Here is a 22,578-nt window from a genome sequence, read left to right as displayed (position 1 = left end):
CCAATCGTCATCATATACAAATCACATGTATCATCAACAAACCCTCAAAAACTAATAACCACATAATCAATACAATCTATTTCAACCAATCAACATCACAAATTCAATTCCTATCCTAGGGTCACTAGCCTAAGTTTTCACATTACATTACATTTTAGATATGAGAAACCAAAACCATACCTTGACCAATTTTTCGATAAACCCGAAACACTTCCAATTCACATTTCCTCAAGCTTCCAAGGCCTCAACACCTCACCAACATATTTTTCAGCATACAATTCCACTTCCAAACTTCCAAAAATCTCAATCAAGCTCCAAACCAATTATATATATATATATATATTACCCAACACACATAATAGATACCCACACATGCAAGCTCAATACTAATCACATATACTCAATAAATTCCCTATGAGTTGAGGATTCTTACCATATTCACGGACCAAAGAGGCAATATTAAGCATTTTTCTCAAGTTAATTGGACCCTATAATATCAAAGAACTCGAAATCTCAACACCTTTACCCAATAATTTCAAAAATAAAGGGCTAGAAAACTGGAAATAATTCGTGGCTTAACTCTTAAATAGTCTTGTGGGATTTATAGAGCTCGATGCCGCGGTCGTGTGGCCACAAACGGTGCGATGATCGAAACTTCGGATCAAAAGTTATGTGGATTTGATTATCTATGTGTGGGTTAGGTTTTGGAAAGTGTTCTTCCCTCTCCCATGGCTGAGCTTCAGCGTGTTTAGCATGCAAAATGGAGAGAAAAAGATCTGAACTCACTCTATTAAGTGAGTAGATTGGGCCCACGGGTTTGGTTTGGACCCGGTTCGACCGGTTCGGCCTATTCAGCCCAATCTTGGGACAAATTCTTTAAAATTGGTGTCAAAATTCATATTTTAATTAGTTCTATAATATTAAACCATAAAAATTACATTTTCAATTCTCTAGAATAAATTTTAATTTATGAGTTAATTATATATTAATTATCCGAATTTTACACAAATGATCCAAGAACATTTTTAAGGCAATATCACAAATATTAAAGATGGAAAATTGATGAACTGAATTAGTAATTGACAAGTGACAATTCAAAACAAGGATTAATCAAATTATGTCTAGTCATAACAAGCAACAACGAAGCATGACGTAGACAAGTCCAACATCAAATTTTCAGCAAAAATGACCTTAACGCAGTGAATGAACGCAATCAAAATTATCCAAACAATTCCAATATCAAAATTCATCAAAATCAGCAGTAAAATAGCGACACATCAATACAGTAAAGCATTTTCCAAACAATTTCAACAGCAAGAATCAGCAAACAGCTCAATAATTAAACACTTTTAAGCAATTTCAGAGGCTAATATAACCTATTCTAACCTATCCTAATCACCTAAATCTAATAAAACAAAAAATTAAACTAACTAAACTCTACTAACTAATTAATTAACTTGAAGTAACAGAATTTGAAAAAAATAGAGTTCAAACAAAAAACCTTGAATGCAGAACAAGAGAAAATAGAGAAGAGGAGCGGACACTACAAGAATTTGACAAATTAGCGACAAATTTTACGAGAAATATTTTTTGTCACTAATCCGTTACTAACTTGTGAGGAATTAGTGACGCACTAACGACAAAATTATTAAGCGGTCATAAAATATCCGAACTTGAGAAAAATGACTGATTAGCGAGAGATTCATGAGTAAGTTTGTTTCTCACAAAATGACTTTTGTAGCTAAAAAAATGAGCGAGAAAAATTTTCTCTCTAATTTGTCACAAATTAATTAGCGAGTGATAATGTTCTAGCAAATCAGTCACTTAGGGGTCCAATCGAATAAAAGTAAAGTAGCGAGGGATATTATTGTCACTATTCCGTCGCAAGTGATTGATATACAATTAGTGAGAAACAATTCACACACTAGTTCATCGCTAAATAAACTTTGTGCGAAAAGGCTAATTAGTGAGGAACAATGCTACTAGCTAATCCGTCATAAAGACTTGAAATACATTTTGCGATGGATAATTTCCTAGCTAATTTGTCAGCAAAGTTTTTATTTTTAGCGAGCAACTAGTTTCTCGCTAATTTGTCGCATAATATTGTAAAATTCAAAATTAGGGTAGCGACAGAAAACATTCATCACTAACTCATCGCAACAGATAAATCATTCAGCTAGGGAAGTGTTCCTTACTAATTAGTCGCTAAAGTGGAAATACGGATATTAAGAGCCTAGGACCTAAGTAGCGAGAAATTTGCGACCGTTTAACAGCTGACACTTCGTTCGCTGATTAGCGAGCGAAATACATTTGTCCCTAAGTCGTCACAAGTTTAATTTAGCGAGCAACTTGGCAACTGCAATCTTGTCGCAAAGCAAAAGCTATATCCTACCTATGTTGTAGCAAATTACTCGCTAATCTCGTTGGAAATCCGTCGCAGAGTTATAACAAATCCAAAGCTAACCGAGAAAATGTTAGAAGTAACTGACCGCAATTGAGTCACTAATTGAAAGCTTATTTAGTGAGGAATTAGCGACTGCTTAATAACTGATAGAAATTTCTCACTTATTTTATGTTGCTATATTAATTTGTGAGGAAAAATATTAGTCCTTATTCTGTCCTTATTTCATGTTGCTATTAATCGCTAACCTCTATATAAATCCAAAGAAAATTCATGAAAAGTTTGAAGCAAATTTGCTAAGCACGATAATATAATTTGTCACAATTTTGTCACTAATCTAAAGCTATTTTAAACGAGAGAATAATTAAAGTCTCAAAGTCATGTGTATTTAATTCTAAAATCAAACTTGTAAAAATGTAAGCCTAAGCGACTTAGCTCGACCAAAAAAATAACGAATTAAGCTGGCTGACTTCTGGACCAAACAGATACCTTTTTTTTTAAATAAGCTAGTATATATATTTTTTTATTTTGTGGATCTGACTTAAAATCCGACTAACCCCTAAAAAAAAAGTAACATGCACAACAAGAAAATCACCATTTAGTAACACTTATTTTAAGCTACATTTAAAAAGCGCAGTCTACATCAAATAGGCTACACTTTTCTTTGTGTTACCCTTTTATAAGAGAATAGGAAACACAATTATGGCATCACTTGAAAAGCATCTGCTTAGATATTAAAAAGATCACGTATAAAGCGTATCCTGATCTTAATATTTATGGATACACTTTTCTAACAAAAAAGAACGCTTTTGACGAGTAATCTAGGCTGCGTTTATTTATAGGCACGAGATATTGAGACAAGGACATTGAGACACGCAGTCATGTTTGACAGATGTGACATAAAAAGAGACATTGTGTCTAGAGACACTGAATTAGTGTATTTTGTATCCATTCTGACAAGAAGAACACAGAGACACTAATAAGAAACACAACTTATTTTTTATTTTTTCTTTTATTATTCTTATTAATTTTCCCTAATTATATTTTTTTATTATTTTATTTTTCTTCCCAGATTTTTTGAATTCATAATTTGTTCTAATTTATCACAAAATAAAATACAAGAACATTAATTTTTGCATCTCTGTCCTTTGTGTATTATTTTCATTGTCTTGTCTTGTCTAGTTCTCAGAACCAAACGCAGTCCTAAATTCAGTTTGGATTGACTTTTGAAAAAAAAGTACTTATTTTATTCATCTTTTTAAAAGATTTTTTTTAATATATAAAAAACTATTTCACATTTGGATAAGATTTAAAAAAATTTCAAATATTAAAAACGTCTTTTGTTTTTATTTTTTTTAAAGCAAAGTATTGTTTTTTTTTTCTAAAATTAGGAGTGAGACTCAAACCCACGACCTCTAAGTGAGTATGGAGAGACTATACCATTTAAGCTATAACTCGTTGGCAAAACAAAGTATTGTTATTTTTTTAATTAATTTATTTTTTAAATAAAAATATTTTTTTAAAAATATATCTAAATAAATTTAAAATTAAATAAAAACATTTTATTTAAAAAAAACTTTTTTAATTCAAAAAAACCAATCTAAATTACCACATATTCTTTATGTTTTGGTACACTTCAAAATATTTCTAATGTAAGCGCGCTGCAACACTTAATTTTTTTCTTTTCACAAACCTGCGCCCTTCTCCTTCATTAAGAGATTAGAGTTCACCTTCTTCTTCGCCGCTTTCACCCTTCTTCTTCGCCTTCACTCACCACCACCCACTGTCTCCATTCTCCTTCGTCTTCACCTTCGCTCACGACTCACCGTCTCCGTTTCTCATCTTCACCTTTGCTCACCACTCGCCGTGCTCACCATTATCATCTCGTGCGATCAGCATCGTCGCTTACCATCGTCGTCTGTGTGCTCACCGTCGCTGCTCACCATCGTCGTCTGTGCACTCACCAGATAATCGTTGTCTGTGAAATGTGAGATTTTTAGGGTTTGGATTTTAGGGTTTTTAATTTGGGGGTTTAAGTCTCTGAATGTGTATTATGTCTGAATGTGTATTGGCTTCTGAAATGGCCTTATCTAATTTAAGGAAGACATAGTCTGTTTTTAATTTAGTTTAATTATTTTCTTTGATCATTGCAGGGATGAAGAACTAACTTCAAAAATGGTGGCTTGGTGCGGCAAGGATCCAAAGAACTCAACGTACTTATTCTTGTTGTTGTTGCTCTCTATGTACTTCTTGAGTGGCTACCAACTATGGTATTAATTTAATTTTTGTTGTTGATGTATTTTTGGATTCAGAAATTAAAAGTATGACACTGATTAATTGATTAGAATTCCAAAAAAAATATAATTTAGTTTGTTAAAAATGAAATAGATAAGCACGTACAAGTATTTACCTCCTCTATTATTTTAGTGCGAATGGGGTTTGTTAGTAAGATTGCTTGGGTTCGGGTTCTGCCCTTTGCTTCGGACTCTGATTTGTGGAGATTAATGATTTTTTCTTGGTATTTTTTCTCTTAAAATGTTGTTTTATCTTCTAATCTTTTATGAAATTTAGGCAGAACTAGCTAGTATTTTTACCCGTAATAACATTACGGGAATATAAATTTTTTAAAATTACGATCCACTTTCTGACAGTATAGATTATGCATGGCATAAAAGATTTATAAAATCAAACTACTTTTACAAAAAAAAGTCGTAGACTGACAAAAATCTCTGGCTAAAAAGACCAATGTCTTTGTAGATAAAAAATCAAATAATAAGATTTTTAGTTATTATTTTTATATAAAAAGTCTAATTTTTATTAATAATTAATTTTAATATTCGTTATCTAAACTTTGAAATAATTTAACGTGTATATTTTTATATTTAGTTAGTGTTAAGCCTGTTGCACAAATAGAAATAATTAATTTTTATACTTGCTATTTAAAAATAATATTTTTTCTCTCGATGTATATAAAAATATAATTAGATATTAGTATAAAAAAATTATACTGCTAGTTATAAAATTAACTCAAAATTAATTTTTTTAAACAATTGAATCTTGATTCTAACTTTTAATTATAACATTAGTATTCTTTCCAAATTATATATAATAAATATTTGAAAGAAGAGAAATGAAAATATAGATTAGAAAGAAAAGCGGTGAAAATTTAAAACTAAATAAAAAACTAAAAAAATATGTATATAATGATAATATTTTTTATTTGAATTATATTATTTTGTTAATTTTATTTTCTGTAAAATAGAAAGGTAGAAAAAATAGAGAATGAGAGAAAAGAGAGAGAAAGATAAAGATGAAGAATGAGAGTGAGAGTGGAAGTTTGTTAATTTTAGAAGAAAAAATTTATTTTAATTGTAATAAAAAATATCGAATGATATATTTTGATTTGTCAAATTACTAATATAAAATATATATAGAGTGAAAATGGTAGAGAGAAATAGAAAAATAGAGAAAGGTAGATGAGATAATTTAAGAAGGAAATTTATTAATTTTGGAGAAAAATATTTTTTCTCAATTTTAATAAGAGAGTGTCATATGACACATTTGGTTATTAAATTAGATAGTAATATATGATAAATAATATAAGTATATTTCAATTTAATTTTAATAAAATTAAAGAATGTCATGTAGCACATTTTAATTGTCAAATTAGTAATTAGTCATTGATATTGATAATTATATATAAAAGAGATAGAATTGTTGAATGAATGAAAGAGATAGAGAAAAGAAGAGGGAGGAGAGGAGAAGTCTTTAATTTTAGAGGAAAATATTTTATTTCAATTGCAATGAGGGAGTGACATGTGACACATTTTGGTTGTAAAATTAGTAGGGAGGAGGAAAGAATTCTTTAATTTTGGAGGGAAAGATTTAATTTCAATTACAATGAGGGAGTGATATGTGGCACATTTTGGTTATAAAATTAATAAGGAAGAGGGGAGAATTTCTTATGGAGGAAAATATTTTATTCCAATAGTAATGAAAGAGTGACATGTGGTATATTTTGGTTGTAAAATTAGTAAGGAAGAGGGGAGAATTCCATAATTTTGGAGGAAAAGATTTGATTCCAATTGTAATGAGAGAGTGATATGTGGCACATTTTGGTTGTAAAATTAGTAAGGAAGAGGGGAAAATTCTTTAATTCTAGAGGAAATGATTTGATTACAATTGCAAAGAAAGAGTGACATGTGACACATTTTAGTTGTAAAATTAGAAATTAGAAATATATAATAAATGCAAGAGTTCTGATGAAAATGGCCATATGTAGTATAAGATACTTAGTGGGAGAAGCAAGGTTCAAAATCTTACAAGATTTATCCAGGGTACCTAGAATCTCTAGAGCTTGTAAACTCTTGTTTTATGTGAATGAATGATATTTGCTTTTTACAGTTTTAAGTTACTATTCTCTAGTTCTTTAATGTCTAGCTATTGGTTCGGAAGACTTGTATTAACTTGTGATTAGTGTGTAATTTGGTTAGGTTGTGAACAACCGGATATAAACTATTTATACAATTTAAGTTGATGCTAAATCTTTTTTATGATAAAAAAGTGGGAATCCTAGCATTCACAGAGATATAAATTTTGAGAAATAAAATATAAAGCAATAAGATGATTGTACTTGCAAGATGCACAAAATTTGCATTAGCCTGTACTGCATAAAATTCAGATTTATAAATAGATGTAGACACATTGCAAATGAGGACTATAGGATTTGCTGATTTTCTTGTAAATTGATCAACAACTCAAGGCTTGGGAAGCTTTAGGGTCAGACAATTAGCAACACAATTCTTCTAGAACTGTTTGATAATCCTAAATATGTTGAAGTGTAACTATTTTGAAGTCGCATCAATTAAATATGATTATATACTTTAGCTTTCTTATATTTAACAGGTTTAGGAATTTGTAATTGAATTGAAACTGTTCGAGGTACCATTAAAAACACTAATCACTTCTGAATTATCTGAAAGGTCCTCATACATTATGGGTATTTCATATTTCAATAGTTCTTTTTCTTTGGGGCTATCTCTTGTAAATTTCCAGGAGAAAGTGATAACTTTATAAATCTGGCCTTCATAACAGATGGAACAAGTCACACATTACTAACATCTGATTCGCAGCAAATTAATTAGATGTCTTTCTCATTGTATGCACTAAGGTTAGTTACTAACATCCTTTTTTTTCTGAAATAATGTTGCTGATTATGGAAATTGGTGCTGATGTTCTGATTTTTGATGATTAGTACTTTTGTTAAGTTGAAAACTTTATTGTTGATACTTTTTTTTGTGGTAGAACATTATGTGTTTGTCATTTAGGTGCGTTTTGATATATTTTAGTTATAAATTTTGATGTTTGAAGTTGTTTATGAATTTTTATTGATAATTTATATATATTTTATTATGTGAAATTTTGAATTTTATTAGGTTAGAAATTATTGAATTTAAATATTTGAAATTATATATTGTATTTTTAATAATTTTATTTAATATTTAATTAAACCGGTTGAACTTCAGTTGAATCCCGAACGAACCATCAAACCAGTGAACCAGTCACTTTACCAGTTTATTAACCGATTCGGTTCTCGCAACCTTGATAATATGAAGTTGGTTCCTTCATGCAAATGTGTTTAGTTCTCTTTTTGTTATTTTTTAAATATCTCTTTAATTTCAAGTGTTGAAAGTTCTCTGAGCATCTCCTTTAGATTATCTGCCAACCCAAATTCAAAGTTAGCTACTCCTCTATCACTTACTGGAACTTCAATATCATTAGTTTCGGTTGTTTAGGTATCCCGACACTTCTTCCTCATTTTTTCCCTCATTGATACATATATGCATGTGTTTTGTATTGTTTGCTATCTTCATTTTGTATTATTTAAAAATATTTTTTTGGTGGCTAATATTATTTTTTGGTGGCTAATATATATATACCCTTACTATTTTTGGTTTTTCATGGCATTTTTTGTTATTGGTTTTTGCTTCTTGATTTGTTTTGTTCTTGCATTTCTCTGTTCTTGCTATGGTTTGTTCTTCACTGCTATTTATTTGTTGTTCGTGGCTTTTTGCTATTGTTTGTTGTTCTTCAATACTGCTACTTTTTTTGTTGATTTTTAATTTGTTGTTATTCACTATTGGTTGCTGCAACTGTTATTTTTATTTTAAATTTGTTAATTGTTATTGATTTTAATTTTAATTTATTGGTTCTATTATTTTTGTTCTTGATTTAATTTTTTATCTACATTATTGTTCTGATGGCCACTATTTTTGCATTTAATTTGTTGTTGATTAAGTAATATATCGATGTTCTTTTTTTGGTTTTTGATTACATTATAAGTGACAACATTGGTGAAACTGAAGGTGAAACTAGTGGACATGTTCTTTATGCAATTGATATGCCAGATCTTAGGTGTTGTTTGTATTTTTTATTTTTTTAAAATTTTCAATGTGCAATGAAGAATGAGATGTGTAATATATAATAAATTTTATAGAAGCATGATTACTTTTTTGCAGATTGAAATATCTTTAAAGAAGTGAGTGAATACTTACCTTTATTTGATATTGTAACTGAGTCTTTTTTTTTTTTACTAATTTAGTCATATTTTTTAGAGTTATTAAATAGATAGAATAACATTTGATCAAACCCAAAGGCTTAAGTTTTATTAGGTTAAGCTTCAATACCTAATTTCTTTAAATATGGTTTGAACTTTTTTAAACATGTATAATTTTGATGAACTAATTTTATTTGTATGTGTTATTATCTTTTAGTTCTATTACTAAAATAAAAAAAATAATATACTTTTAGCATAGCGACATACTCCCTGTTGATGATGGTGACAAATTAAAGATTCTATTGCGACTGAAACATTTATGAGATACCTATCAATTTGTTACGAGTTTAAAAGGAATTTGCAATGATATTTGCGATAGTATTGCAACTAATTGACTACATATTATTTCTTAGCAAATTAGCGATTATTTTATAACTCTACTTTCTCATTTTGAATAGCTTTGGCTTAGCGACAAAATTTCTACAAATTTGATTAAGGATTTTCAAAGATTAGCTATAAATTTGCTACAAAATGCGACAGATTTGTGATCATATTAGCGGACAACTTGCGACGAATTAGGTTCGGAAAAATTCTTTGCTAATTAGCGTCAACTAAGCATTTCATTTTGTCTACGAAGTTAACTTGGATTTAGCGATGATTCTGCTACAGTAGAGTTTGTCGTTAATTAGCGACTACCTTTTAGTCTATTTCTTCTATGGAACTAGCTTTTACTCTAGTGATAGATTTGCGATTACCTTTTAGTCTATTTTGTTTGCCTCACTGATATGTGACTTGTAATTAGCGAGGAAAGCATTAGTTGATAGGCGGTAGCTAATCCGTCACAAATTATATTTTGCGTCAGATTAGTGATGATTTTACGACTATTTTTGTGGTAGCTAATCGGCCATATTGTTGTAGTGACAGTGGTGGCGGAAGTGGCAGGCCATTTGTAGTAGCGACCGCAGGACATTTGCAGTAACAGTGGTATAGGAGGTTGACAGAGAAGAGAGATGAAAAGGTTAGAGAGAGAGGGGGAGGGTGAGTAGTTAGAGATAGAGAGAGGAATGTGAAAGGTTAGAGAGAGAAAGTAAATTCAAAATAAAGGGGCAAAGGGTTTGCAGTTCAAATTTACGACACGATTACCGTCGGATTTACCGTCAGATATCTTCGATGGTAATGTTGTGGAATCACCAAAACCCAGCATTCCATTAAAAATGTCTACCATTAGATTTTTCTGACGGTAATTCCGACGCTAAATTTGGCTCCTATTTGTCTTGTTTTTCCTCCAAACGTTACCGGCAAACTTTACCGTCTGAAGAAGCTATCTGTCGGTAATTATTTGGCATGACGAATCCTACAACAAAATCGTCACTAAATCTGACGGTACTCAATGCATTTTTTGTAGTGACTAGTTTTAAATTCGAGTAATAAGAATTGTCCAACCAATATAACAAGAAAATAGAGATAGTATTAAAGAAAACAAAGAATATGTATTGGAATTGTTGGTTTACATGATACAAGAGTCACCCTATTTATAGGGATATTACCAACTAACTTCACAAGTATTTGTCATTCATCTACTCACTATTAACTCTCAACTACTCAAAAAAATTAAAAAAGCATGTGCTAAAATAAAATGTAATAAGAATGAAAAGAAGGTTTGATAATGTATTTTGGATCTCTTTGTTATTTGGTTGTGCTTGGCTGATGGTTCCTTTAATACAATATATAAATTATGTTATTTTTTTTACGAAATAATTTATTGTATCATATGTTTCTTGAAATAACAAGAATTTTGTTTAAGTTAAAATAAATAAAAAATTAGTACGTTTAAAAGATATTAATAGTTTTCTATTTATAAAATAAAAAATGAAAAAAATTATTTTAGAAACTGATTTAATTTGGGTTTTTTAATTTTCGAGACTAAAATTCAAGAATCAACTTTTAATCATTTATAGTAATAACATATCAGGGACACACAGACAAATTATATTTTAATATGAACATCAAACTAATACATGGACAAATTTTATTATGACACAGTGATATTATTATATAAGTCGACATGTATGTCAATAAAAGACACTTTATTACTTTATTCTACATGGCAAAACTTTGTTTTTAACACGAACATTGGCTGACTATGTGAGTATGACGGGTAACAAAAATAACTTGAATAACTAATGTGAGTCTAAAATGAACATTTGAAGTTTAAATTAAAATAAATGTTAGAAGACCATTAAAATTTAATTTTTTGGTCATTAATTAGTCATCAATATTTAAAAATATAAGTTAAACTATGAGATAAGTCTCAATGTAGTCTATGAAGTTGCACTCGAGCTTCATAGTAGTCCCTGAACTTAAAAGTTCTTCAGAGTCATCCCCGAACTTGCACTCCGGGACTCAAAGTTGTCCTTCCGACAATTTCTGGACACCTGGCGCAACCGGAAAGCTTAGCTGGCAGCGTTCGTGACATGTGGGACTTACAACGGCTAGCTGATGTGGCAGAGTAAACTCTCCCGCATCAATTTGGTCCCTCAGGTGAAGTTAAAATCCTAATCCCCAAATTTGAAGGCCACATTGCTCACTCTGTTCTCTTCTCGTCGGTGTTGTGTTCTTGTCTTCTCCCTCTTTGAAGCCCGATAGTTATGGCAAGCACGAGCAATGCAGCTGGGAGCTCGAACAACCCACGATCATTTGGAAGCATCATGAGGAGAATGAACAGAAACAGAGAAGCTCGTTTGCTAGAATGGTGTGCCTGTGGGTCGAGACCGGTACTGCAGTGGTCAGGGACGGATTCTAATCCAGGGAGACCGTTCCTGGGTTGCCCAAACTACAATGTAAGTATTATTGTTGTTGATTGCTGTATTTATGGATATAAATTTTGCTGATTGAATTTTCTTGGATGTGCAAACTGTGGGTAAGAAATGGTGTGGATTATTTTTGTGGGTTGATAAAGTTTTGGAAGATGTCATGCATGTGATGATAGAACAAGACATTCAGTTGATGATGAAGAATGGAAGATGAAGATGGCTTGGAAATTTGGTAAATTAGAAGCTGAAATTAGGGTTCTAAAAATGGGGAGAATTTTGATGTTTGTGTTCATGTTGCTGATTGTAATTGGTGTTCTTGTATTAAAGATGGATAGACAGTAGGGTCAACTGTATCTAGCAAAAAACAAATGACATGCATGTTATATGCATATGTTGTTCATGTACTTGTTCCTATCCTTTTGTTTGAAAGAAATGGAAATTAAAGTGTTTGATTATATGCATACTTCTGCTCCTGGACTTCTTTTCAATGAAATAGAAATGAACAGGATTTGAATTACTCTTAAGTCTGTAACAGAAGATAAAATACAAACAAAAGGCTGACAAAACTTAATTCAATAAAGTCATAATTCATATTGGTAATGTTTGATTCAAAAAAGGCATTATAGAGCCAAAACACCAATTATATCAAAGTTGTTGACATATTGACCTGATAAAATTTAAATACTAAAATTCCCAACACTAGGACAACGTTTTAGGCATTGTAAACAACATCAGCAAAATAGATACAAAAAACAACCTTCTTTCCCTAAACATAATCATCCTAATCTTCATTTTTTTTGTCTGGGTGCCTTGAATCCAGGGTTGGGTACAAACTTCATGAAGTTTGCAAGCCTTGTAGCAGTTCCCTGTATTGCACCTTGCATAGGGTCAGGTGGGGGATTCCTTGTGTAAGACCCAGAACTTTGAAAAGTCTTATTATGATCAAGTCTCAAATCATATAGTTATTTATAGCCTTAATTTCAGAGATTATTTTATTAAAGATAATTAAGGCAAGTTTTGATTTATTGAACTTGAGACAAGTTATGATTTATTATCCAATTTGATAATTATTGGATTATTTTCTATAATTATATTATAAAGTTGGTAGTTGTGAAATAATAAGAATTTTTATATGATTCGGATTAAATAATTAATATTTTAAATATTAATACTGTTACTTTGGAAAATAAAGGGTTTAATTATATTATTTCTAATTATTTTGATTTGGGCATTTATGGAAAATAATTTATAAAATTGATGAGCAAATAGTATTTTTATACACTAATTTTGTTGGGTTAAAATTTGTTCCTAATTACTATATTACCCCTACTTTTATTTGAAATTACAAAAGTAACCTTAACCCTAAGTTTCAAAAATGAAACCCTAATCCTATACCCAGCAGCCGCCACCTTTCTTCTTCCCCTCAGCAGCTGCAACCTCTCTTTCCCAAGCAGACACACACACACACAGCTTCCCCCACAACCCAGCAGCTGCGCAGCCCTATCCTAGCCACAACATAGCTTTCTATCTCTCTTTCCATGAATGGAAAGCAATAGAAGCAGAAAGGGAGAGATGGAGCAGAGTTGCGATCCGGGGAGGGGATGAGCCGCGCGGTCGTCGGTCATCTCGGCGCCGTGCTCAGATCGCGTCCAGCCCTCGTCGCCGCCGACCCGTGACGCTGCCTCCAGAATCGCGCGAAGGACAGAGGGAGGAGAGAGAGAGATCGAGGCGAGCCTTGAGGAAGTGAGCTGTGCGAAAATGGAGAAGGAGAACGGCGCCATCCCTTGCCGTGATCGAAGCTTGCTGCCGCCACGTTGCTCGGGACTGTCGCACCGCCACTGTCGCTGGGAAGACCGCCGCCGCTGTTCGAGAGGCCACCTCTGCTGCGAATCAGGACTGAGGTGAGAAAGAGAGGACTGCGAAGGTGGGAAGTAGCTCTGCCCAATCTTCGCCTGTGCTGCCAGACCCGCCGCGGTCAGCTGTCACAGGGTCGCCGTCAAGCCGTGTCGGAGGAGGAGCGCCGCCGCCGTGCCTCCATCGTCACTGAGGACGCCGGTTGTCGCTGCCGCCATCAGAAAAGGGCTCAGGTCGCCGCCGGTGTCGCTGCCGGATAAAGGAGCTGCATCTCTGTGATTCTGACTGCTGGGGATGGTCCTGTGACTTCCGGGATCTCCGCCGGAGCTCCGGGCTGAGCCTCTGCCGCTTGAGACCCTGCTGCTGTCGCCGGAAAAGGTTGCCGGTAAGGGTTTTAATTGTGGTTTCTGTCCTTTTTGAATTACGGGAATACTATAGTCGCTACGTGTTGGTTTCAGATGTCATGATCAGAATTTGTCGCCGCTGCCGCTTGAGGTGGCTGCCGGGCTGTTGCCGAGCCGGCCCGGGGAACGCCGCTGTTTCGGTTCAGCCGTCCTTTCTTAGTTTCGGTAAGTATTTATGTTTCGCAAAGCCACGCGTTAGTATTCTGTGGTGTTCGGTTAAGGAATATGAGTTTTGACAACGTGGGGTTGAGTCCTGATTATTATATGTTGCGAATAGTGTTGCGATAGTTATTGCGAAAGTGGCTGGGAGCTGAGGTTTTGGTTGCCGTCAGTTCGGGTTGAGGCGGAAATGGACTTGATGAGGCGTTTGTATTATGGAATTGTGTTTTGAGGTAGGGGCGCTTTCTAAAAACTATGCTTTATGTGTTGGAATTATTACATATGGATACTGTTGTGAGAAAATGTGTATTTGGTGATTGTATCGGCCTTATGTATAATTTGATTGTATCGAATGATTATGAATATTTGTTTGGCTGAATTGTTGTGCGGCTTTGTGAAATGTAATCTTTGGAAGTTGATTCTTTAAAGATTTTAAATGAGTTTAATCCGTTGAGGATTGGTTTGAATTGAGTCAATTATTTGGATGATGTGAAAGATAGAACACTTTTGAATTCAGCCTGGTTTACTTTAATTGACTTGGTTTCGGACAAATGATTTATTGCTGAATCGATTCATTAAAGCTTTGGAAATGAGTTAAATCGATTGATATTGAGTTGATTTTGAAATAGTATCCTTGAGATACGCCACTGAGGCGATTGTTGGATTTAGCTTGATTTGAATTGATTTCTGATTTCGTGTTGTTGAAAAGGAATGGGGAACGGTTTAGTTGGGACCCGAACTGGGTGGCAAAAGTCCAAGTTTTAGGGGAGGTGCTGTCGAAATTTTTATAAAAACTTAGTCTTGTTTGAAAGGTTATTTAAAAGGTTTGGATTTGAGAAATTGTATTATTTGATTTATTAAGAGAATATTTATGCTTTCCAGCTTAATTTATTTGATGAACCTTATACGTTGAGTTCGGCTTATTTAGAACTGAACTATTTTTACCGTTTGAATCACTGAAGGAAATAATGATGCTCTAATATTGATTTCAATATAAAAAGGAGTTTTTAGTGATTTTTAAAGGAACCTAGACTTTTGATTGAGTAATCAAGTTTGAGACATTTTGGAAGAGTTGGAAAAATGGGTTCCAAAAAGAAATCTAAAAGCGGTTTGATTTAAATGAACCGGTTCCGTTTCAAATGAGTTGATTTTTGGATCGGGTTGGAACTTGTGATTTTGTATGGTTCGGTTTCATAATAAATTTAATTTTATTTACTTGAACCGAGAATCTATGATTTTAAGAGTTTCAATGAATTTTAAGGAATTGATGTAAGTTGACCTTCCCCTAAAGACTTGGGACTCTGCCGAAAAACTTTTGTTATGAAATTCCACCGCTGGGTGGGTGATTTTGGATACTTTGAAATAAATCCTTAACTTGCCATGGTTTTGGAAGTTTCGGAAAGAGAATGCCGAGAGTGGCTTTGTTTTAAAAAGGGAACTCACTTTGAGTAAAAGTGGCTTGTGAGCCTGAGATGATTTGAGAAATGAGATCTTTAAAGCCAAGGCTGAAAATAGTTGAAATTTGATTTCAAAGTGAAATGACTTGAGAAAAGTGATTTATGGCTTAAATGCCGGTTTTATGAATTTGATGATGTTGAGTGTGGAAGTGTTGTTTTGTTATGGGCCGGAATGGCTATGTATGATTATGAATATTGGCTGGTTTTGGATTGAATCGTGAGCCGGAATGGCTGTGTATGATATTGATTTATGGCTGATTGCCGAACGAGTTATGGGCCGTATGGCTGACTATGAATTATGAATTTAAGCCGGATGGCTGAGATGGATGTTGATCCATGGTTGGGACTGAATGAATATATGCTTGAAATGCCTGGGCAGTAGCAAGGGTTGTGGTTCGTCCCACTTGCTCCAGGTCAGAGATTGTGACGCCTGGGTATTAGCGGTAGTAGTGGTGATTCCACTCGCTCCAGGTTGAGCAGTTAAACACCCGCTTGGGTAGTAGCCGCAGTAGTGGTTGTTCCACTGGCTCTGGGTTGAGCGGGTAGTAGCAATGGGGTTGTAGCTCAAACCTACTTGCTCCGCGAGGGGTGTTTCTGTCCATGGTTAGCTACCAGGACATGTCGGGTTGGCTATATAACCGACAGATGATATCATCAGCCACTAGGGACAGGCATGCATCATATGCATCTATGTGACATTGTTTGGGTGTGCATATTATACTTGGTTTGCCTATGTGATTAATTGCTAACTGTTCTACTTGCAATAACTGTTTGTTTGTGCTTGCATCTTCCTATCTGTGTTTGCAACTGGGACTCTGTTGGACTGTGGTGATTGGTTGTTGGTTGGATTGTTTGGGCCTAGAGCCGTGGTTAAATTGAGATGGACCGATGGTTGATTTCGGTTTTTGTGTTTCTGGTTTGGAATAAAATATGAAAGGCTATTTTGTTTCAGCATAGATAAATCGTTTTGAAAGGCTTTTGATGTTTTTGAGAATTGGATGGTTCCTCTTTCAGAAAAGATTTTCAACTTCACTTTTATTGAAAACCGTTGTTTTTGAAAAGAGGCATAAGACGGTTATTAATCACTGGTACGGTTTATCCTCACGTATCCTATTACAGTAATTCCCAAAAACCCTCTACTGAGAACCCTTTCGAGGATGATGTTCTCACCCCCCTACATTTTTCCCCTTTCAGGATATGGGCGCAGAAGTTACGAAGAGCTTATTTAATTGTTGTTGTGATGCTCTGTATTGTTTTAGTTATGGTTTATTGTACCCTCGCCTTTATCTTGATATAATCTGTAAGAGGGATAGGAATTGTATTGGCTAATGCTTGTAAAGTTATTTATATAAATTTATGTCTATATATGGATGTACTCTTTATGAGTTGTTGTAAGTTGTATGGTATTTATGGATGTACGTTATCGAACGAAAGTATTTTTAGGAGCGGTATTGCGATTTAAAGTTTTAAACAGGCTCATATTTTAGTATTAAATAATATAAAAGTCGTCGTAATATCCGAACTATCAGAGTCGCGCAGCCGGAAGTGTGAGCTTTGGTAGTTAGGGTGTTACACCTTGCTATATGACTACTTCCTGGTGGGGTAGCAGCAGGTGGGGTGGTTACTGGTGGATTGCTGATGCGTGAGCATCTTTCCTATCTTTTCCTAGTAAATTTGCATCTAATTTGTTGAGTTTAATAAAGAATTAATTATCTTTTAGCCAATATGGATGCTACTTTGAGTCGTTTGCAATTTTGTTTATTTTAGGTAGCATTCGGCTGGATTTGATGGAGCTTCTGCAGCACAAGAATCAAAGGAAATGGCAGCGAGGAGCGACGCGTACGCGTGACACACGAAGAAGACCATCGACGAGTACGCATGACTGACGCGTACGCGTGACATGCGCCACGTGCAGAAAATGCAGAAAAACGTTGGGGGCAATTTCTGGGCTGTTTTGACCCAGTTTCCAGCCCAAAAAACACATATTAGAAGCTGTAGAATGGACAAAACAAGTGGTCCCCACCCATCAACTGAAGACTTGTTAATTAATTCTAATTTAAATTCAAATATTATTTTTAGGAAAAGATATTATTTTAGTTTTAGATAATAGATTTTAAATTAATTAGGATTAGATATAAAAGGAAGAAACTTTTCTTTCCTCGGGGAATTCTATTTGAATTTACATTCTGTATTTTACAGTTTACCAGAATCCTAGTTTTCTACTCTTAACCATGAGCAACTAATCCTCCATTGTTAAGGTTAGGAGCTCTGTCTATTTGTATGGATTAATTTTATTACTTTTTCTATTTTAATTTATGTATGGATTTACAATTTAAGAATTGTTTTTGCTCTTTATCTTATGAATTTGGGTGGAACGGAAGTATGACCCTCTTTCTATTTGAGTTCTTGTATAACTTGGAAAAGCTCTTTACTTGAACAACAGCTTGAAAACATATTCTCCTAAATTTTAATTATCTGGATTTAACGGGATACGTGACATGTAATCCTTTTATTTTTGGGTAATTAGAGTTTTTGTGGCATATAAACTGGAATTTGATCATCATCCTCTAATTGGAATTAATTGATCAAGGAATTGGCTGTTGATGAATTTTAGAGGAGACCAGAAAGGTCTAAGGAATTAGGGTCTAGTCACATATAGTTTGCCATAAATTAAATCCTACATGATTAAAATAGTTAGTAAGAAAAGTTAATCCGGAAAAATAGATAACTCTAAAACCTTATCTGTCTTCTCCATATTTTATTCCCAACTTATTTATCTGCCTATCTTTAATATTCTTTATATTATTTAATGTCTTTTAAACTCCCAAACATTACTTTCTATTTGCCTGACTAAGTCTATCACTCAATTATTATTGCTTGATCCATCAATCCTCGTGGGATCGACCCTCACTCACCTGAGATATTACTTGGTACGACCCGGTGTACTTGTCGGTTAGTCTGTCATTAGAAATTCTGCACCAATTGCTACTTCCTGAAGCCAGTTTTTCACAATGCTTGGCTAACTTTCTTTTTAGAGGGAGCTTTGGTGGCCTAACAGATAAGGGTATAACCTATCAGCGAAAACATGTGAGATAGTTAGTAAACTAGGTAAGGATGTGAATATGATAAATTTAAAATCATATAAGTTTGTGAACCTGTTGAGAGTCATCAGTTGCTTCCAAGGGTGGTTCACTTTGGTCAAGATTGATTTCGATTGGGGCTTCTGGGACAGGGGCAGCAGAGTTGGCCTGACCTTCACCACCATTAGCAGCAGTGGGTTGTGCAGCGGCAGCCTCTGCAGCAGCAGCTTCTGCAACTGCAGCAGCCTTTTCAGCAGCAGCTCTCTTTGGACAGTTCCTTTTGGTGTGTTCTGCTTCGCCACAACAACGACATCAACCTTTTTTATATATTCTTTTCATCTTGGTCTTCAACTTCTTACTCCCACTTGGCTCCTCATCTGCATCTTTTCTTCTTTTTTTTCTTAAGTGGTCTGGGCTTGTTTCTAAGTTTTGGTACTTGTGGTCTGTTATATGGTGACTTTTCCCATAGTGCTTGACATGGAATTGGATTGATATGGAAGGCATATGTGTTATTATATGCTTCCATGGTCAACCACTGATGACAAAAGTCCTCCGGTCTCTTACCAGCCCTTGCCAGTGCAGCACACACATGCACACATGGCATTCCTAAACAGCATTCACACAACAACGAAGACAACAACAGTAAGCCTACAACAAAGGTTGATAATGATAATAAGACTAAAACAATGAATTTTAAAAACATTACCACTCAATTGCCAAAAATCACATGTGCAGAGCCTCTTTCCCAAGTCCACAACCATGTTGGTCGGCCAGCCATGTACTTCGAACTTCTCATAATCTGCATCACCAGACCACATCGGGACCCAATTTTTTTATTCCTTCTATATCTTTTCTAACCTGCTGCGCCGTATAGGAGGTAGAACTCCAGTGTTCGAATTCAGCTTCACCTTGTTTCTAGCTATCGACCTCATTACATACATTCTGACTTCTTCCAAGAGTGTGATAATAGGCTTAGCTCTAGCATCTTTGATCTTGGAGTTGAAGACTTCACAGGCATTGTTGCAGATGTTATCTATTTTAGGTGCATTACTGAAGAATGCCCGGCTCCAAGAGTCTCTAGGCCACTTGTTCAAATACTCCCAGGCTTCCTTATTAACCCTTTCAATCTTTTTGATGATATCAAGGATGCCATCTTGGCTAGTACACCTTGCACAATCCCAAAGTAGCCTTCTAAGCTGGAGATCCTTCCATTGCTTATTGAAGTTCTTCCACAAACGCCAAACACAGAATCTGTGATAGACATATGGAAAAACCTCCTTAACTACATTTATAAGGCCCTATTTTAGATACCAAAGAAGGGTCAGATAGTTGTTTTCGAGCATCAAAATTGTCCTACACTTATATAAGTGACATCAAAATAGTCCCTATAGTTATGTAAGTGACATCAAACTAGTCCCTACACTTATGTAAGTGACATCAAACTAGTCCCTACACAGCACTGTTACAGAATATTATGCAGAACAGGATAAATAAGTAACAATAGATTGACAAAACATTATGCAGCATATAATCAATCCAGGATTAATTCTGCATATATAGAAAGCAGCCCAGTGTATAAACATCATATAGGTAACTAATAAGTAACAATAGATAGATTGACACTAAATAACTTAGAACTATTAAGTCACAACTACTGTATAAATAAGTCACAATAGATTAATTCAGCTTATATAGACAGCAACCCAGTGTATAAACATCATGTTGAAACACACCCAATAGTTAACTAATAAGTAACAACCAGTGACTTGTTATAAGTAAGAACTATTAAGTCACAACCAGTGTATAAACATCATTTTAAGTCACAATAGATTAATTCAGCATATATAATTAGCAGCCCAGTGTATAAACATCATTTTAAGTCACAACCAATAAATATTGAATACCTTCTGCATATCTGAGATAAAACACAGCTTGTTCATCTTATAATCCCCCAGGTCTTGATGAAGTAATTCCAAGAACCATCTCCAGTTTTTAGTGTTCTCAACAGGGAAAATTGCATAGGCAATAACATATATATGGTTGTTTGCATCTTGGCCAATAGCAGACAATATCTGACCACCATGCCGGGTCTTCAAAAAAGCTCCATCCAAGCCTATGAGGGGTCTGCAACCAGCCAGAAATCCTTTTTTATATCCCTCCAAACAAACATACATCTTCTCAAAAATTGGATCATCATCAGGGTTGGGCTGAGGTATAACCCCAACTATGACAGTTGATCCTGGATTGCTCTTCAGCAGTGTCAGCCCATAATCCCTCACCATGCCATATTGGGCAGCTGCATCACCGTACATAACAGATCTAGCATCTCCTAAGGCCCTGGTCAGTGAAGACTTGTTTAGTTCCAGATCACATTTAGTCTTTAAATATTGTGCAGCCTCGGAGTGTCTCAGATTCGGATATTTTCTTAGCTTCTTCACCAATTTGCAGGCTAGCCACTTCCTATTAGCTAGTCTGTTTTTGGTCTCTCTTGCACAGGTGTGGTCATCCATGAATGTCTTGATCTGCCAGCAATTGTTTTCAGTATTATTAGAAGCATACACAAGCCAGCCACAGCTCTCATCCTTACACACAGCTCTCATCCTCACGTTATCGTTCTTCTTAAACAAAATCCTTCTACCCTCTTGTATGCAATATTCACGCACAGCCTCTTTGAATTCCATTTTTGTTGTGAAAGTCATTCCAACCTCTAGCCTAAGCTCTCCAAACCTCCTTTCTTCTCTAAAATGCAGGGAATACGTCATCTGAATCAACTTCCTCCAACTCATCCTCAGAGTTCGGAGGAGTCTTCACCATCAGAATCATTATAAGCATCATCCTGCACATCATGATAAGGAGCAACTGATGATCCAAACTTAGGAATCGGACCAAAAATGATTTCATCATCCTCAAAATCTGAGTCTGCACAAACAGGACCATCATCTTCAACCATAACAGACTTATTTCCTTTTGTAAGTTTCTTCTCTGGCCTATTTCTCAATTTCACATTAGTCTTTGCTGCTGACCTATCCAGAGGCAAGTCTTCTTCACTGGACACTTCATCACCACCAGGCCTATATGCTTCATCCTCTGCACTATTATCACTGTCATGGCTGTCTGAGGATTCCTCTGAACTAGACAAAGCAACAAAGGCTGTCTTGGGCTGTTTTCCCTTACCAGTTGTTCTTGCAATATTTCCAGTAGCAGCAGCTCTTGTCAGTGGCCTCCTTCCACATGCTGCTGCTATTTTTACATTCTCACAGCCTCTCTTTATTTTAGCCTTCTTGGTTTATTTTCCTTTGGACCAAGGTTTCGGAATTGCAGTGGGTTGGGGCATTTTTTTTAGTGGGATTGGTGGTGGGTTTTGAGGTGGGAAAAATGGTTGGTATCAGCATCAACTCTTTGCCAGAAACCACTGGTTCTGCTTCCTCAATATACACAGGTTCAGATACTCCATGTTCGTAGTACACATGAATAATCCCCTTGTTCTGCTGAGCCAGGTAACACATCTCCATCAGCTCCTTATCATCTGCTATTGCTCTTAAACCAGTTTGCAGAGGCCGATTAGGCACCAGCCACCAAGTTTGGCTAACCTTGTCATACCCAATTTTCTTGTGATAGTCTCGGATGAAGAATACATCCAGTGTGTCTGTATCAATGTCCGGCAACTCACAAATCTCTCCACCGTTGTAAGACATACTCCCATCAGCCTCTGTGATAAACGACCCTCCATGGTGAAATATAATGGTAATTAACGGATCACCCATCTGCCAATTTTAAAAAAAATTTTATTGATCACACCCATTGTTTGAAATCAGACATCACTGCTAGTAATAGATTGGAAATGTGAAAGTATA

General features: G+C 34.7%; 1 protein-coding gene and 1 long non-coding RNA gene across 3 annotated transcripts; one reads left to right on the top strand and one right to left on the bottom strand.

Moving 5' to 3' along the window:
• The first annotated feature begins 4,011 nt into the window (after positions 1-4,011).
• Positions 4,012-8,918, top strand: LOC112754701 (uncharacterized). Of its 2 annotated transcripts, XR_003178674.3 has the most exons (4): positions 4,060-4,388; positions 4,555-4,671; positions 7,496-7,571; positions 8,744-8,918. It is a non-coding gene; the product is annotated as an uncharacterized lncRNA (long non-coding RNA). The 2 variants fall into 2 exon arrangements; XR_011874438.1 differs by lacking the exon at positions 7,496-7,571 and having other exon boundaries at positions 4,012-4,388.
• A 10,648-nt stretch (positions 8,919-19,566) lies between these two features.
• Positions 19,567-21,486, bottom strand: LOC112757398 (uncharacterized). The gene is made up of 2 exons (XM_025805988.1): positions 20,629-21,486; positions 19,567-20,022 (listed from the first exon to the last, which is right to left on the bottom strand). Exons 1-2 carry the CDS (start codon positions 21,484-21,486, stop codon positions 19,567-19,569), a joined length of 1,314 nt encoding a protein of 437 aa, XP_025661773.1.
• Between the last annotated feature and the right edge of the window lie 1,092 nt (positions 21,487-22,578).

This window comes from Arachis hypogaea, chromosome 16, assembly GCF_003086295.3.
Source record: "Arachis hypogaea cultivar Tifrunner chromosome 16, arahy.Tifrunner.gnm2.J5K5, whole genome shotgun sequence".
Taxonomy (NCBI): domain Eukaryota; kingdom Viridiplantae; phylum Streptophyta; class Magnoliopsida; order Fabales; family Fabaceae; genus Arachis; species Arachis hypogaea.
Note: the sequence above shows the minus strand (reverse complement) of the source record. Positions and strands in the feature narration are given on the sequence as shown.